This window comes from Salmo trutta, chromosome 33 (assembly GCF_901001165.1).
Source record: "Salmo trutta chromosome 33, fSalTru1.1, whole genome shotgun sequence".
In the NCBI taxonomy this organism is placed as follows: domain Eukaryota; kingdom Metazoa; phylum Chordata; class Actinopteri; order Salmoniformes; family Salmonidae; genus Salmo; species Salmo trutta.
In genome coordinates, this window is record NC_042989.1 from 26,104,379 (window position 1) to 26,120,665 (window position 16,287).

General features: G+C 46.5%; 1 protein-coding gene across 1 annotated transcript in view; it reads left to right on the forward strand.

Annotated features, from left to right (window-relative positions):
• Window positions 1-4,975: 4,975 nt before the first annotated feature.
• LOC115172096 (AT-rich interactive domain-containing protein 1B) overlaps window positions 4,976-16,287 on the forward strand; it is an 84,082-nt gene continuing 72,770 nt past the window's right edge. The window contains exons 1-2 of the mRNA XM_029729280.1: window positions 4,976-5,089; window positions 6,308-6,569. Of these exons, the coding sequence (XP_029585140.1) occupies window positions 4,976-5,089; window positions 6,308-6,569 (376 nt within the window). The remainder of the gene's footprint in view (window positions 5,090-6,307; window positions 6,570-16,287) is intronic.

Here is a 16,287-nt window from a genome sequence, read left to right on the forward strand (position 1 = left end):
CAGGACGTGTGTGTATGCACCCAGCAGACCAGACTTTGTTGCAGACAGACATGGACAGTCCAAGAAGTAGACATTGGCTTTGGGGGGATGCTGAATGTCTATAGAAGTGAGAGAACTCTAGAAACATTATGTTAACTACTAGTGTATCTGAAGAGGAAGTGTATTTTTTGCCTGTCTGTGTTGGTGTTGAAAGTCTAGACAGTTGTTTTTGTTATAATGCTGCGGGAGTATTATCATGAGATTGCCTGTGCTTTGTGCAGCCATTGTAGCGAAATAGAAAAGCACATATTGCTTTCTTACACTGTGTCTCTCTTGCAACTATAGAGGCCCGGAACAGTTTGTTCTCACTCTGCTTTTTTTGAGACAAAGAAAAGAGAAAAACGACTTGCTTGAACATCAAATAAATGTAATTTTAAACATGGTAGCGTCCCTCAGATTGGGTCCTATAGTCATGTCTGTAGAACACAGCATTTCCCTCACATCCTAGTTCCACATAATATGTTGCCTGATCTGGAGATATAGCCTGGGACAGGAGTTTTTCCTGACGACACGGTCTGTTCTTGGATGTCTTGGTTTAATGGTTGGTGTTATTGCACAGACAGGCAGGCCCAGAGAGGCTCCTGTAGGGTCCTTTCAGAGATGTTCCATTATGACAGAAGAGGACTTGGCACTGAGTGCAGTAAGCTCCTGGGCTGCTTGGGATGTCGTCATGGCACCCAGCCAGCCATGGATATGTGGGATGGAACCTGACTTCCCAACAGTGCCACCTGTGACACAAAGGACAACAGGCACTGGGACATTGATGAGTCAGTAGACTGATATGACTGTTGTATGGCCCATAATGGCTTCTCCTGATCAGAGAGCTCTGTCGGTCAGCAGCATGGCCAGATGGTTTTGGAGCCTGTGGCATAGCAGAAAACTCCCCTCAGATCATTCAAATGATTCATCATCATCATCCCCATCATTTCCACCCCAACCACCACCACAACTAACACATCAGCATCATCATCACTGTCATCACCACAACCAACAGCATCAGCATCATCATCATAATCATCATCACTGTCATCACCACAACCAACAGCATCATCATCATAATCATCATCATCATCACCATCATTTCCACCCCAACCACCACCACAACTAACACATCAGCATCATCATCACTGTCATCACCACAACCAACAGCATCATCATCATCACTGTCATCACCACAACCAACAGCATCAGCATCATCATCCTAATCATCATCATCATCACCGTCATCATCACAACCAACACCATCATAATCATCATCACTGTCATCACCACAACCATCATCATCACAACCAACATCATCATAATCATCATCATCATCATCATCACTGTCATCACCACAACCACAACCAACATCATCATAATCATCATCATCACTGTCATCACCACAACCAACAGCATCAGCATCATCATCATAATCACCATCATCATCACAACCAACACCACCATCATCATCATCATCATCACTGTCATCACCACAACCAACAGCATCAGCATCAGCATCATCATCATAATCATCATCACTGTCATCATCACAACCAACACCATCATCATCATCATCATCATCACTGTCATCACCACAACTATCAGCATCACTTGCATCACTACAAGCAACACCACCATCATCATTATAATCATCATCATCATTACTGTTATCACCACAACAAACACCATCATCATCATCATCATCATCATTACTGTTATCACCACAACCAACACCATCATCATCATCATCATCATCATTACTGTTATCACCACAATCACACCATCATCATCATCATCATCATCATTACCATTATAATCTTTCTCTCTCTCTCACTCGCTCAGTTTGTTTTTGTCCCCTGCAAACACATGTACACATCTCTCTCCTCTGCCTTTCTGAGCCTATGCCAGCTCTGTACTCTGTAGTTGGGAGTGTTAGCGTTTTGTGAGTTCCTCTCTGTCTGTACATGGTATTTAGTCGCACCTTGTGAGCTCTCTACATGGGGCATCCCATTACCCTCAACTCCCCCGCTCCCTCCCTGACACACAACCATTCAGAAAATAATTTGCATGGCATTTCATTTCATAATTTGCATGGCATTTCATAATTTGCATGGCATTTCATTTCATAATTTGCATGACATTTTAATTCATAATTTGCATGGCATTTCATTTCGTAATTTGCATGACATTTAATTTACTCAACTCAGCGTTTTGGGGAAGAAAAACTTCTTAAGTGTAATAGCATTTCCACTGCTACATTCTTAGAAAAAAAGGGTTCTAAAAGGGTTATTCAACTATCCCCATAGGAGAACCCTTTTTGGTTCCATGTAGAACCCTTTTTGGTTCCAGGTATAACCCTTTTGGTTTCCTCTGTGGAAAGAATTAGACCTGGAACCAAAAGCGTTCTACCTGCAGCCAAAAAGGGTTCTTTAAAGGGTTCTCCTATGGGAACAGCCGAAGAACCCTTTTAGGTCCTAGATAGGACCTTTTTTCTAAGAGAGAGGGAGCAGCAGCACAGTAGTCCGAAGGCAGTAATGAGAACAGTGTGTCCGTGAGAGAGTGAGAGAGTCCCCAGAGGGCTCACAACAGACATCTATTAGACCTAATTACAGCTGTCATCATTCTATTTACTCAGAGAAAAGAGAGGAATAAGCCTTCTGTACTGTACGAGTCCACCGAGTTAGTTTTAAATACCAGTGGGTACAGCAGTTGAGCCTTTGATAGCAACATGTGCGATTAACATTTGGATCTTTGAATTTTAAATGTAACTTTTCCCCTCCATTAGAGTTTCCCCTTGTATGTCACTGCAGACACTTTGAATATCAGCTTTTAACCTCTTCATGTCCTGTGTGAGGATATCTTAATAACTGGAAACAGAGAGAGAGAGAGAGAGAGAGAGAGAGAGAGAGAGAGAGAGAGAGAGAGAGAGAGGGAGAGGGAGAGAGAGAGAGAGAGAGAGAGAGTGAGTGAGAATGAGAGAGAGAGAGAGAGAGCGAGAGAGAGAGAGAGAGAGAATGAGAGAGAACTCTTCCCACCCACACACAAACCCTCCACCATTCCTCATCCTCCTACCCACCAGCCTCCCTGTCATGGCAGGGCGGTTGCAGCAGGGTGACAGGGGGATCTGGTGGTGGAAGCTGTTGTGGCAGCGGGTGGCTGGTCCCTCCAACAGTGAGGTGACACGCTGGACAGCACTGCCCCAAGAGCCACCAACCAGAGCTGACAACACCAGCCCTGCATGGCCCCGGTCCTCTGCTCCAGACCCAGCCAGCTACAGCCTCTGACCTAGCCCTAGCAGCAACTACAGTCCAAGCCTCTTGTAAGAAAGCCTTCCCTGCTCAATACAGCCATGCTGGTTCACCCTGGTTCACTTGATTGTGTGCCGTGCAGTATGTCTGTGAGGAAGTTTGAGGGTCAATGCTCTCTTTCCCCATGGTCCACAGACAGGAAGTTGTGGTGTGGTGCCTGACTCCTCCCTGTCTAGACAGCATGACCAGAGAATCCTGGACTGGGGAACACTGCCTGTTCCCTTCCCAGCAGCACTCATTAATTAGTGCTCCTGAGTGGCGCAGCGGTCTAAGGCACTGCATCTCAGTGCAAGAAGTGTCACTATCGTACCTGGTTTGAATCCAGCCTGTATCACATCTGGCTGTGATTGCGAGTCCCATGGGGCGGTGCCCAGTCGTCTGGGTTTGGCCGGAGTAGGCTGTCATTATAAATAAGAATTTGTTCTTGACTGACTTGCCTGGTAAAATAAATATGTATATCTCATTTGTGCATGTCTTTGGGGACAGTCAGCAGAAAGACCACTCCTTACTGAATGATGTGTTTTTTTTCTCCCACTCAGTCATAGGTTGGTGATCTGGTGTGTGTGTGAGGTGTGTGCATGCCGTGCCTGTGTGTGCATGCCGTGCCTGTGTGTACATGTGCGTGCGTGTGTGTTTCTATGAGTGTGTTTGTGTGTGTGTGTTTCTACTGTGTGTGTTGGCTCAGCTGTCCCCTTAGTGCCCCTGCCTGTCTGAGTCTGACAGGCTGACAGCCTCAGAGAGAGAGGGAGAGGGAGGGAGGCTGACGCCAACACCCCTGAGGTGAAGGGTCACGAATGACTGCCTCTCAAATGTAGTGTGAAGCGTCTAGATAGGAGGCCATTACTTGGGGGTCTGGCCATCTCAACGTAAGTGGTTATTATCACCTCAATATTTTTCTTATTATGACAATTACATGCTTCAGAAGCACATTAAGTGATACAAGATGCCAACTGGGAGTAGTTGACAGCTATTTGGAGACTCACTGCACAGAGCAATTTGCAACACAGAGGCAAACCAATTAGATTTGGGCCACTTTGGAAAGGGCCCAAGCTAGCTTGTTGGGTATTTGGCTGGGCTGGCTGTTTGCTGCTGGAAATATCACTGTGTAGAGAGCAGCAGCTGGGCTTCTTCACTGTTAGATCTGTGGAAGAGCCTGGTCTTATTCCCTGGGCTCTCTCAGTCACAACACTGTCTAGATGCCATCAAGCATGAGTCTAATCCAAACAGGTCAATCCTCAAATCCTCCAAATTAATGATGTGCTTTTCTGCCCAACGGTTATTGGAGAACTGGCGACTAGCGGGTAATGTAATTATTCACAGTGCTTTCCCTTTTTTAATTGGCTCTCAGGCTAACAATCAGGTGGATGTCACACTAGATTCACCTGTTTAGAAGTACGTCACCATGGTTTCCCTCTTTGCAGGACCCCACTGTGTCATATGGCACACACTTGCGGTGACCTGTGACTGCCTGCTCAGAAAAATAGCTCTGGTGATTGGTTGAGACAGCCTATGACATCATCTAGCTCAGTAGAGTTGATTGGTTGGGACAGCGAGTGACACCGCTGACAGAGAGAGAGGGAAGTGGTAGAGAGAAACAGAAAGAGAGAGAGGCCTGTGTGTGTGCTGGGCTGATCGAGCACGTGCAGATGATGCCATGTGACAGACTGAGACAGCCTGGCAGAGCAGGGCGGGCAGACCTGGCGGGCGGGCGGGCGGGCAGACCAGGCGGGCGGGCGGGCGTACGGGCGGCAGCCACGGAGGCATGATGAAAACAAAAGCCTGTGCCACCACAGAGGATACATGAACAACAAGACAGTCATTTATCACTGTTTATCACCACAAAACCTTCTTATTCATCTGGACAATATACCATAACACTCAACATGTTATGCTTCAGTAAACAATAGATCACAATAATACATATACTGGTGAAAGAACCACAGTAGTGGCTGGTTTCATCTTCAGTTTTGATCCAGTATTTTCACTATGGCCATTTTAGGAGACACAGGAGAGGTCTTTGGTGGCTGTAGAGAGGGTTAGGTAAAGGTTCAAGAAGGTGGGTGGGGACAGATTCTGTGGAACCTGACTGACGGTGGTGGGTGGACAGAAAGACAGACAGATAGCTAGCTACAGCAGGTGGGCAGCAGGTAGCCTAGCGGTTACATCATTGGGCCAGTAATTGGAAGGATGCTAGTTCACATCCCTGAGCTAACAAGGTGAACAATCTGCCGATGTGCCCTTCAGCAAGGCGCTTAACCCATTATCACTGTTGATAATGTCAGACCCTGGCTGTGACCCCACTCTCCAAGGGTGTCTCAGGGAGAGTGGGATATGCAAAAAACACATTTCCAATTCACTGAAATAGGACAAATATAAGTACCCACCAAATAATTATTATTATACATGCCTCACCTGGGTTGTGGCCCACATATCCCATCAGTGGTGGGTGGCCTCCCGTAGTGCAGCTGGAGAACTGTGGGGATGTGTGTTTAAGATGCAGACATCACACACAACACCTGGACTATCTACCTCCCTCTCCCTTCAATCTCCTCTTTTAGAAGACTATCATTCAGTCTGTCGGCATTCATAGGGGATTCCCTAGAAAACGTTCAGAATACCCTTAACCAGTCAATGCTCCCGTCCTCCCCTCCCTCCTACCTCCCCCTCGCCTCTCTCTCCCCACAGGGGATGTGTGTAACATAAGCTCAGCCTTGAATACTGGCCCATTACACATCACACAGAACAGACTGTCGGACCTACACCAGCAAGGCACTATACTGCTTTCAGTATAGTTTCAGTATAGTGCTGTGCTCTATTGTGAGAGTATTTTGTAGTATTGTTAGGCTTTGTGGGTTATGTATTACTGTGTTGTAATCCACAGCATAGTGGATTACTCTCTCGCTTTATTGTGATAGTATGTTTCCCTTATGATATTCTTCGCTCACCATCTCCCCTGTCTCTCTCTTTCTCTGTTCCAGGACCTGTCTGGCTCCATAGATGACCTCCCTACAGGTACAGAGGCTGGTCACAGTTCAGCCATCAGTGCTACAGGCTCCACCAGTAGCCAGGGGGAGCAGAGTAACCCAGCCCAGTCACCCTTCTCACCTCACGCGTCACCCCACCTGTCTGGTCAGGGCAGCGGCCCATCGTCCTCTCCTGTTGGGTCCCCTGTGGGCTCCAACCAATCACGCTCCGGCTCTGGCCCCATCTCCCCAGTCAGCGGCCCAACCACAGCACCAGGTAAGCCAACAGGGTTCCTAAGGCAAATCATTTCACAAAATAATCCAAAAACCTCATACTGGTGATTGACTCTCTTTCTTTCCATAACACTCCTCTGATTCGTCTGTTGAAGTATCCTGTACAGGTATAATGACACCCTGTTGTGTTCACGTAAATGATCAGAACAATATGGTCAGAACTACAGCAGTGGCCATGTCAAGATGACCGATGTGCTAGTTAGAACCTTGTCTCATTGCTGCAACTCCTCTATGGGCTCGGGAGAGGTAAAGGTTGAGACATGCATCCTCCAAAACATGACCCACCTGGCCAACTACTTCTTAACACGCCACTTAACCCAGAAGTCAGCCACACCAATGTGACGGAAGAAACGCCTTTTGACCGAAGTCAACTTGCAGGCGCCCAGCCCACCACAAGGAGTCGCTAGAGGACGAGCCAAGGAAAGCCTCCCCCGGCCAAACCCTCCCCTAACTCAGACAGTGCAGGCTGTAGGGGCGCCTTAGACCACTGCACCACTCAGAGCCTCGATGTCTCCTTTCTATTGGAAATCATTTGTAATTTATTTTGCAAAACATTTTAGATGCACAGATACTGCTGCTGTTGGCCTCTGTATTCCTCCTATCAAAACAGGAAGCCAAAATAAGACAATAGCAGATGTGTGTGTGTGAGGATTCAGGGCTGTTCCTCCCTAGAGGAATGGATGAGCATTTAGATAAACAGTGAGGTAATGAATGGGAGTGTGTTGGACAGGCCTTGGACAGGCCAGAGTGACACACGGCTATGAGACGTGGCTCTGATTGCCCTCCTTTCCCCATCCAACCACAGCCTCCGCTGCTCTTCCTGATTAAGGCCTGACGGGCACGTCAGCAGCTCGCAGACCTGTCAATCACGGTGACGAGGCGGGACAAATGCTTGAGTGAGCTCCTGAGGCCAGCGGGTTGTTCCGGGCGGACTGAGCGCGTACGGGAGTGATTGACACTAATGAAAAAGCAGGACAGCCGCTCCCGACGCGAATGCCAAGATCATGCGGAGTGAGATGGGGAGACAGGAGGCGGATCTCATCGGAGGGATGGCTGTGATTAATAGAGTATCTATAAATATTCTCCCATCATGCAGAACACATCCTCATAGAGAGAGGATCATAGTCTGGTAACAGCTGCTAGGGTTTACCAGCTGTAGTTTATGAGATCATTTCTAATGAGAAATACCAACACCAGGCATATGAGAGAGAAACACTGAGAACTGATGTTGCTATGATCTGAAGGATTGATTACTTACTAGCAGGTCATGAGAATTGTGTGATTTATCTTGCCTGCAACCTGTCTCCTTTCTAAACATACAAACATTATATTTTTGCCTCTGTGCGTATGAGGCTCACTGACTGTCCCTATCAATCAATCAAAATGTATTTATAAAGCCCTTTTTTACATCAGCTGATGCCTAGGCCTTGTCTCTGAGTCCATTTGTCACTCTTCCATAAAGAGGACTCCCCGTGTTGAGGATGTGTTGTTACCTACCCTTACTACCTGGGGGCATCCCGTCAGGAAGCCCAGGATCCAGTTGCAGAGGGAGGTGTTTAGTGATGAGCTTTGAGGGCACTATGGTGTTGAATGCTGAGCTGTAGTTAATGAATAGGTGCTTACTGCTTTAATTTTTGCTTGTAAGCAGGAATCAGGAGGATAGAACTATGGTCAGATTTTCCAAATGGAGGGCGAGGGAGAGCTTTGTACGCGTCTCTGTGCGTGGAGCAAATGTCTAGAATTTTTTTCCCTCTGGTTGCACATTTAACATGCTGATAGAAATTAGGTAAAACTGATCCAAGTTTCCCTGCATTAAAGTCCCCGGCCACTAGGTGCGCCACATCTGGATGAGCATTGTCCTGTTTGTTTATGGCGATGTACAGCTCATTGAGTGCGGTTTTAGTGCCAGCATCGGTATGTGGTGGTATGTAGACAGCTACGAAAAATACAGATGAAAACTCTCTAGGTAGATAGAGTGGTCTACAGCTTATCATGAGACACTCCACCTCAGACGAGCAAGACCTTGAGACCTCCTTACATATGGTGCACTAGCCGTTGTTTACATAAATGCATAGGCCCCGCCCCGTGTCTTACCAGAGGCTGCTGTTCTGTCCTGCCGATAGAGTGTATAACCCGCCAGCGGTATGTTTTAATGTCGTCGTTCAGCCACGACTCGGTGAAACATAAGATACTGCAGTTTTTAATGTCCCATTGGTAGGATAAACGTGCTTTCAGTTCGTCCCATTTATTTTCCAGCGATTGAACGTTAGCTAGCAGGATGGAAGGCAAGGGCAGATTAGCCACTCATCGCCTCATCCTCACAAGGCACCCTGATATCTTTCCGCGAAATCTCAGTTTCCTTCTCCAGCGAATAATGGGGAACTGGGCCTGGTCGGGTTTCTGTATTATATCCCTCCAGTCTGACTCATTGAAGAAGAACCTTTTGTCCAGTTTGAGGTGAGAAATCGCAGTTATGATGTCCAGAAGCTCCTCTCGGTCATAAGAGAGCAGCAACACCATGTACAAAACAAGCTACGAACAACACAAAAAAAATAGCATGGTTGGTTAAGAGCCGATAAGACGACAGCCTTCCACTTCCGCCACTGTTGGGGATGATCTCCTGGTCCCAAACCTCAGTGATGTACTGGTGGAGCGTTCTGGTGCAGAAGTTACTTCCCTTCTTAAGTAGCTCTGCCGGTATGCTGTCAGCGCCAGGAGCCTTGTTGTTCTTGAGGGAAAGGATAGCTGATAACACCACTTGGAAGGTTGGCCTGTCCCTAGGCCTTGTCTCTGAGTCCATTCGTCACTCAGGGTCAAGTCTGTGGCGTTGTCACTGGTCAAGTGTGCACCAGCACCACCATCACATTAAGGTTCTGACCGTGACACCACCGTACTGTGACCATGATGTGACCGTGGCTGTTGTTTATTGCCTTCTGAAGGTAGCTGTCATGCCTGCCTCGGTTACCGAGGCGATGCACGTCACACGGCCAAGTGCTCACGGGACACCTGTCACCCCTGACAACGGTCAGAGGAGAGCAATTCCACATTGTCAGCCTTTCACCTGGCTGTCTCACACACACTCACACACACACTATAAACACTGTCTCACACACACACATTCACTATCAGACGGCACACACACACATATTGACTGACTGTGTACATACAGCACACACCAAATACACATGCTCGCACACACATACACTGGCACTCACACTGTACTGTAGATGCACACAAACACTACACATTAATTTCACAGACACAAACAGACACACACACACACACTAACAACCTCCCAGTAATAGAAGATACAGCGAGGTGTGTCAGCAGCCTATGAGAAGATCAGGCCTACAGACAGATAGTGATAGAAAAATCTCTACAGTTACATATCGCAATATTTTTAGTGATGATATCATATCGATACTTTGACTCCATGTATCGATCTGTTTAAAAAAAAGCATTAGCTAGCGCTTGTCGGCTATATCTGCGCCAAAGCTCCAGTATTTTTCATCCTATAGCTTGTTATCCATCTTGTTTTTAAATAGTGAGCCAACATGTTTTCAGCACCTGTATTTCCACTACTCATTTCTCATGCTCTCTCTTGTGTCTCTGCAGCAGACATATAGTGAGCAATATGTTTGGAACATCAAATCACAATGCGTATAGAATTGTGAGAATAGTGGGAATCGTAATACATATGGCATCGGCACCTAAGTATAATGATAATATGGTATCGTGAGGTCCCTGGTAACTCCCAACCCTACAGACAGACATGGATTTATCTTGGAGTCTGTTTCTGCATCTGTTTCCCTCAGCGTAACTCACTCCATTCATCCCTCTCCTTTCCAGACCTGTCTCTCTCTCCCTCTCTCTCTATTCAATTTCAATTCAATTTAAGGGTTTTATTGGCATGGGGACATATGTTTACATTGCCAAAGCAAGTGAAGAAGATAATAAACAAAAGTGAAATAAACAATAAAAAAACCCAGTAAACATTACATTCACAACACTTCCAAAGGAAAAGACATTTCAAATGTCATATTATGTCTATATACAGTGTTGTAATGATGTGCAAATAGTTCAAGTACAAAAGGGAAAATAAGTAAACATAAATATCGGTTGTATTTACAAAGGTGTTTGTTCTTGTCTGGTTGCCCTTTTCTTGTGGCAACAGGTCACAAATCTTGCTGCTGTGATGGTACACTGTGGTATTTCACCCAGTAGATATGGGAGTTTATCAATATTGGGTTTGTTTTCTAATTATTTGTGGATCTGTGTAATCTGAGGGAAATACAGTATGTGTCTCTAATACAGTCATACATTTGGCAGGAGGTTAGGAAGTGCAGCTCAGTTTCTCTCTCTCCCTCTCAGTCTCTCTCTCTTTCTCTCTCTCTCCTTGCCATTTCTCAAATGGAATACAACATTATCTAGGTTCGCCTGGCATTTGGATTCTCCTCGAGCCAAGAGGCACAGAAGGCAAATTGATTTTCCTGTTGTGCTACATTTGTGACAGTCAAGCAGAAATCACATTGCTCAGCCCCAATGTCTCTAAACCAATTCGGAGCACCCCGCATTTTTCGTCTTTGGGGACGCAAACGGCATTACTCTCATCCGCATTCCAGGCAGAATGGGATGTGGGCTGGGAAGGGAGAGGAGGAGGAGAGGAGGAGAGGAGGAGGAAAGGCTGTGGGGCTTTGCTAGAGTCACTGAACAATACTTCTGTATCTCTGTGTACTGCTGGTTACCAATGCCTCTCTCTGACAGTCTCTAGTCAAACCAGAAGAGTGATCGGAATAGTGATGCAACTAGTGATCCCTCATCCTCTCTCTCTTTGATTCTAGTGACCCCTCATCCCCTCTCTCTTTGATTCTAGTGATCCCTCATCCCCTCTCTTTGATTCTAATGACCCCTCATCCCCTCTCTCTTTGATTCTAGTGACCCCTCATCCTCTCTCTCTTTGATTCTAGTGACCCCTCATCCCCTCTCTCTTTGATTCTAGTGACCCCTCATCCCCTCTCTCTTTGATTCTAGTGACCCCTCATCCTCTCTCTCTTTGATTCTAGTGACCTCTCATCCTCTCTCTCTTTGATTCTAGTGACCCCTCATCCCCTCTCTCTTTGATTCTAGTGACCCCTCATCCCCTCTCTCTTTGATTCTAATGACCCCTCATCCCCTCTCTCTTTGATTCTAGTGACCTCTCATCCTCTCTCTCTTTGATTCTAGTGACCCCTCATCCCCTCTCTCTTTGATTCTAGTGATCCCTCATCCTCTCTCTCTTTGATTCTAGTGACCCCTCATCCTCTCTCTCTTTGATTCTAATGACCCCTCATCCCCTCTCTCTTTGATTCTAGTGATCCCTCATCCTCTCTCTCTTTGATTCTAGTGATCCCTCATCCTCTCTCTCTTTGATTCTAGTGATCCCTCATCCTCTCTCTCTTTGATTCTAGTGACCCCTCATCCCCTCTCTCTTTGATTCTAGTGATCCCTCATCCTCTCTCTCTTTGATTCTAGTGACCCCTCATCCTCTCTCTCTTTGATTCTAATGACCTCTCATCCTCTCTCTCTTTGATTCTAGTGACCCCTCATCCCCTCTCTCTTTGATTCTAGTGATCCCTCATCCTCTCTCTCTTTGATTCTAGTGACCCCTCATCCTCTCTCTCTTTGATTCTAATGACCCCTCATCCCCTCTCTCTTTGATTCTAGTGACCTCTCATCCTCTCTCTCTTTGATTCTAGTGACCCCTCATCCCCTCTCTCTTTGATTCTAGTGATCCCTCATCCTCTCTCTCTTTGATTCTAGTGACCCCTCATCCCCTCTCTCTTTGATTCTAGTGACCCCTCATCCCCTCTCTCTTTGATTCTAGTGACCCCTCATCCTCTCTCTCTTTGATTCTAGTGACCTCTCATCCCCTCTCTCTTTGATTCTAGTGACCCCTCATCCCCTCTCTCTTTGATTCTAGTGACCCCTCATCCTCTCTCTCTTTGATTCTAGTGACCCCTCATCCCCTCTCTCTTTGATTCTAGTGACCCCTCATCCCCTCTCTCTTTGATTCTAGTGATCCCTCATCCTCTCTCTCTTTGATTCTAGTGACCCCTCATCCCCTCTCTCTTTGATTCTAGTGACCCCTCATCCTCTCTCTCTTTGATTCTAGTGACCCCTCATCCCCTCTCTCTTTGATTCTAGTGACCTCTCATCCTCTCTCTCTTTGATTCTAGTGACCCCTCATCCCCTCTCTCTTTGATTCTAGTGACCCCTCATCCCCTCTCTCTTTGATTCTAGTGACCCCTCATCCCCTCTCTCTTTGATTCTAGTGACCCCTCATCCTCTCTCTCTTTGATTCTAGTGACCCCTCATCCTCTCTCTCTTTGATTCTAGTGACCCCTCATCCCCTCTCTCTTTGATTCTAGTGATCCCTCATCCCCTCTCTCTTTGATTCTAGTGACCCCTCATCCCCTCTCTCTTTGATTCTAATGACCCCTCATCCCCTCTCTCTTTGATTCTAGTGACCCCTCATCCCCTCTCTCTTTGATTCTAGTGATCCCTCATCCTCTCTCTCTTTGATTCTAGTGACCTCTCATCCCTTTCTCTTTGATTCTAGTGATCCCTCATCCCCTCTCTCTTTGATTCTAGTGACCCCTCATCCTCTCTCTCTTTGATTCTAGTGACCTCTCATCCCCTCTCTCTTTGATTCTAGTGACCCCTCATCCCCTCTCTCTTTGATTCTAGTGACCCCTCATCCCCTCTCTTTGATTATAGTGATCCCTCATCCTCTCTCTCTTTGATTCTAGTGACCTCTCATCCTCTCTCTCTTTGATTCTAGTGACACCTCATCCCCTCTCTCTTTGATTCTAGTGACCTCTCATCCCCTCTCTCTTTGATTCTAGTGACCCCTCATCCTCTCTCTCTTTGATTCTAGTGACCCCTCATCCCCTCTCTTTGATTCTAGTGATCCCTCATCCCATCTCTTTGATTATAGTGATCCCTCATCCCCTCTCTTTGATTCTAGTGATCCCTCATCCTCTCTCTCTTTGATTATAGTGATCCCTCATCCCCTCTCTTTGATTATAGTGATCCCTCATCCCCTCTCTTTGATTATAGTGATCCCTCATCCCCTCTCTTTGATTATAGTGATCCCTCATCCCCTCTCTTTGATTCTAGTGATCCCTCATCCCCTCTCTTTGATTTTAGTGATCCCTCATACCCTCTCTTTAATTCTAGTGATCCCTCATCCCCTCTCTTTGATTCTAGTGATCCCTCATCCCCTCTCTTTGATTCTAGTGATCCCTCATCCCCTCTCTTTGATTATAGTGATCCCTCATCCCCTCTCTTTGATTATAGTGATCCCTCATCCCCTCTCTTTGATTCTAGTGATCCCTCATCCCCTCTCTTTGATTATAGTGATCCCTCATCCCCTCTCTTTGATTCTAGTGATCCCTCATCCCCTCTCTTTGATTTTAGTGATCCCTCATCCCCTCTCTTTGATTCTAGTGATCCCTCATCCCCTCTCTTTGATTTTAGTGATCCCTCATCCCCTCTCTTTGATTCTAGTGATCCCTCATCCCCTCTCTTTGATTCTAGTGATCCCTCATCCCCTCTCTTTGATTATAGTGATCCCTCATCCCCTCTCTTTGATTCTAGTGATTCCTCATCCCCTCTCTTTGATTATAGTGATCCCTCATCCCCTCTCTTTGATTCTAGTGATCCCTCATCCCCTCTCTTTGATTATAGTGATCCCTCATCCCCTCTCTTTGATTCTAGTGATCCCTCATCCCCTCTCTTTGATTATAGTGATCCCTCATCCCCTCTCTTTGATTCTAGTGATCCCTCATCCCCTCTCTTTGATTCTAGTGATCCCTCATCCCCTCTCTTTGATTCTAGTGACCCCTCATCCCCTCTCTTTGATTATAGTGATCCCTCATCACCTCTCTTTGATTCTAGTGATCCCTCATCCCCTCTCTTTGATTCTAGTGACCTCTCATCCTCTCTCTCTTTGATTCTAGTGATCCCTCTCTCTCTCTTTGCTTCTATTAGCTTTGATGCTTGACAGAGAGTGTGTCCAACCCATTGACTTACCGTCTTAGGGTGACATGACCTTTCTCCATGCTGTCACAAGCTGTTAGTTCTGATCACCATGGAGATGTTACCATGTATGTATCGGTCCTCAGGACCAACTGATGAGACTGCCCTTTGACTTTTTAGGCTGTAATGCCAAGAAACAGTGGGTTGCACTACATAGGGAATATAGTAGTATGATGATTTGTATTGTATTCATTTTTGACCCTGGTTGTCTGTGCCTGTCTGTGCCTGTCTGTGTGTGTGTGGTCTTCTATGAGGGCTGGAGTAGATCCACTCATTCTAGTATTGCTACTAATGGACTCAGACCACATCCTCACTCCCTGATGGCACAACACTGCTTCAGCTGCCTGTCGTAGAAAATCACAACAAACGCTTGTCTCCCTTTCTCTCATTCTCCTCCAAGGTCCATCAAGGTCCATTTAGCATTGCCACGGCCCCCTCATCCCTCTCCTCCCCACAGTCCTCCTCCTCCTCTATTTTGTCTGTAAAAGACGTGATTGAAGCTTTCTGGCGAGCGCTTGGAGAGTAAGCTGTTTATCTGCGCCCGCTTGAAGTGCTTCCAGGGCATGAGGAGCATCGAAAGGTCAGGGCGAGTCACATAGCGAGAGAGAGAGCGTGTATGGATGGAGGGAGAGAGAGGAGGAAGATTGCAGACCAGTCTGGCATTGGGTACACCACCTCAGAGCCATTCACATTATTGTTAATCATAAGGTTTAGCATAGGTATATTATAGTAATGAAGATGTTGACAGACTGGGTTCTGTGAGGTCTGGAAAGATCAAGTTAAGGGTCATAATTGAACCAATGGGAGATGCAACTGGGCATCCATATTGGCTCAATCAGTAATACCAGAGGCGTATTGCTATTCTGATACAGTAAATGCTCCAAGGAAGAAACCAAAAATACAATCGCAAAACGTTACACTACAAATTTGCTAGGGGTATTAGATGTGAAAGTTAGCCCAAAGCGTTAGTGAGTGTACTTCAGAGGGGTTGGGTTAAATGAGGAAGACACATTTCAGTTGAATGCATTCAGTTGTACAACTGACTAGGTATTCCCCTTTCCCTTTCCAGTGGTAGTTCCAGTCGGGCCAGTCCCCCAGTGGCTGTTTGCGTGGAACACTGCCTCTGGCTGTCCCTCTGTTCCTCTCTGTGAGGCAGCACAGGACTGGGGCACACCTTCCACTGAATCCCCCTCTTTTCCTGTCCTTCACATTCTTCTATCTTCCTCCCTCCTTTCTTTTCTCTCCCTCCCTTTCTCCACACCCCCCTTGTCTTAGAGCGCTTGGCCTCCTGATGGTTGGTACAGTCCAAAGTGAAATCTGACAGCAGCCCACTGGATAGCCTGCCTGTTAAAAGGAGAATCAAAATGCTAGCTTGCTGTGTCGCAGCCCGCTGGATAGCCTGCTTGTTAAAAGGAGAATCAAAATGCTAGCTTGCTGTGTCGCAGCCCGCTGGATAGCCTGCTTGTTAAAAGGAGAATCAAAATGCTAGCTTGCTGTGTCGCAGCCCGCTGGATAGCCTGCTTGTTAAAAGGAGAATCAAAATGCTAGCTTGGTGTGTCGCAGCCCGCTGGATAGCCTGCCTGTTAAAAGGAGAATCAAAATGCTAGCTTGCTGTGTCGTCT